The sequence below is a fragment of the Cavia porcellus genome, unplaced genomic scaffold, assembly GCF_034190915.1.
Source record: "Cavia porcellus strain 051 isolate PalLab524CR breed Dunkin Hartley unplaced genomic scaffold, mCavPor4.1 scaffold_6, whole genome shotgun sequence".
Classification (NCBI taxonomy): domain Eukaryota; kingdom Metazoa; phylum Chordata; class Mammalia; order Rodentia; family Caviidae; genus Cavia; species Cavia porcellus.
In genome coordinates, this window is record NW_026947489.1 from 49,714,046 (window position 1) to 49,715,691 (window position 1,646).

The 1,646-nt window shown below is 42.5% G+C and overlaps 1 gene segment (V, D, J or C); it reads left to right on the top strand.

Moving 5' to 3' along the window:
- Nucleotides 1-223: 223 nt before the first annotated feature.
- LOC101788457 (T cell receptor beta variable 2-like) lies at nt 224-781 on the top strand. The segment is given in 2 exon segments: nt 224-319; nt 417-781. Coding segments are annotated over 2 exon segments (414 nt in total).
- The last annotated feature ends 865 nt before the right edge of the window (nt 782-1,646 follow it).

Genomic DNA, 1,646 nt, shown 5'->3' on the forward strand with positions numbered 1-1,646 from the left:
AGGTCTTATAAACTGGCTTGCTATCTTGATCCCTGTGGTATTTGGGAGTCCCTGTTAGTGCCACTATTTAACATAAGTTGCACACTGCAAGACACTCTGGGTCCACCTTGAGGCATCTCATGTCCCAGATTGAATGGAGGTTTCTGTTTTTGTGGTGCACCCTTGAGTCTGTGGGTGTAGCACAGGCTGTGACATCACCAGATCTTTTCCTATGCATTGCTAACAACCAGAGTCCCAATTGGGACAAACCTCAGACCTGTGATAGCTACCATGGACAGTATCTTCTCCTGCTGGGTGATCTTTGGTCTCCTGGGGTCAGGTGAGTCCTAGGAGTGCCTACAGTTTCCCATCCTTCCCTTCCCTGGGGGTGCTTCCAATCATTCATTTCATTTTCCTTTTCCTGTCTGTCTCCACAGGATACATGGCTCCAGGGGTAGAGCAAACTCCCAGACACAAGATCACTGAGATTGGACAGCCTGTGATTCTGAGATGTGACCCTATTTCTGGTCACCAGTACATCTATTGGTACCGACAGACTGCAGAAAAAGGAATGGAGTTTATGGTTTATATTTATAACAAGGACCCCATGGAAAAGACAGACCTTTTCAATGATCGATTCTCAATTGAGAAAACTGAAGGATCCTACTACACTATGAAGATCCATCCCGTGCAGATCGGAGACTCAGCCATGTATTTCTGTGCCAGCAGTCAGCCACAGCCTCACACAGACATTTCCTGTGCCTACAAAATCTCAGTGCCTCCTCATCTCTCCAGGCTCTGAGCATCCCTTCCTTCCTATGGAGGCAGGGATGTGTAGCTGGTGCAGTGTTTGCTTCTAGTAGGGGCAGAAAATTAATGCTAGTCATCAGAATTGTCAATAGAAAAAAGGATAACTCAGGCAATGGTTTTTGGCAAATGCTGAACGGATGTGGCTGTGGACACAAGGATTTGACAAGTGTAGCCACAAGAGGGACCAGTCATAGCCCTACATCCTTTCTGAGTAGTGTTTTTTCTATACAGTAAAAAAAAAAAAAAAAAAAAAAAAAAAAAAAAAACTTCCATCTTTGACTGAAACAGCCTTTTGTAGAGGAAGATCCTTCAGGATGCTGAGAAACATCTCCAGTCTTGCAGAAGATACCAAATCTGAACACTATGAGTGTTCGGAAGGGAAAGATATTCTGGAATAGTAGGCATCAGAAGCAAAAGCCCCTGAAGACTCTCCACTCAGGATAGGTCATAAGGCTTGTTTTGAGATGTTGGTTGCCAGTGTGAGTGCTCACTTGGTAGATGCTCACACTGAAGATTAAAGAGGTTTAAATTTAAAAGCATAATGGGAATCTTCTGTTCATACCCTCGGTGATGTGTGGAAATGCCCTGATTTCTTAGCACTATAATCTTTTAAGAGTCTGATGTAGGAAATACCTTGTAGGGAAAGCTCTGAATTTCTTAATAATAAAACATGTAAATCACATATACACATTTGAAAAATAAATAGGAAATTCTGTATGAGGCTAGCTGAATACATTCATTTATTACATACCTATTCATTCATTCACTCAGTCATTCATCTATTCTGTCGATAAAGGCCTGGCCCTTTTCAACATGTTGAAAATATGTCTGTTTCTCTGTAGGAAGACTGTGGTCTC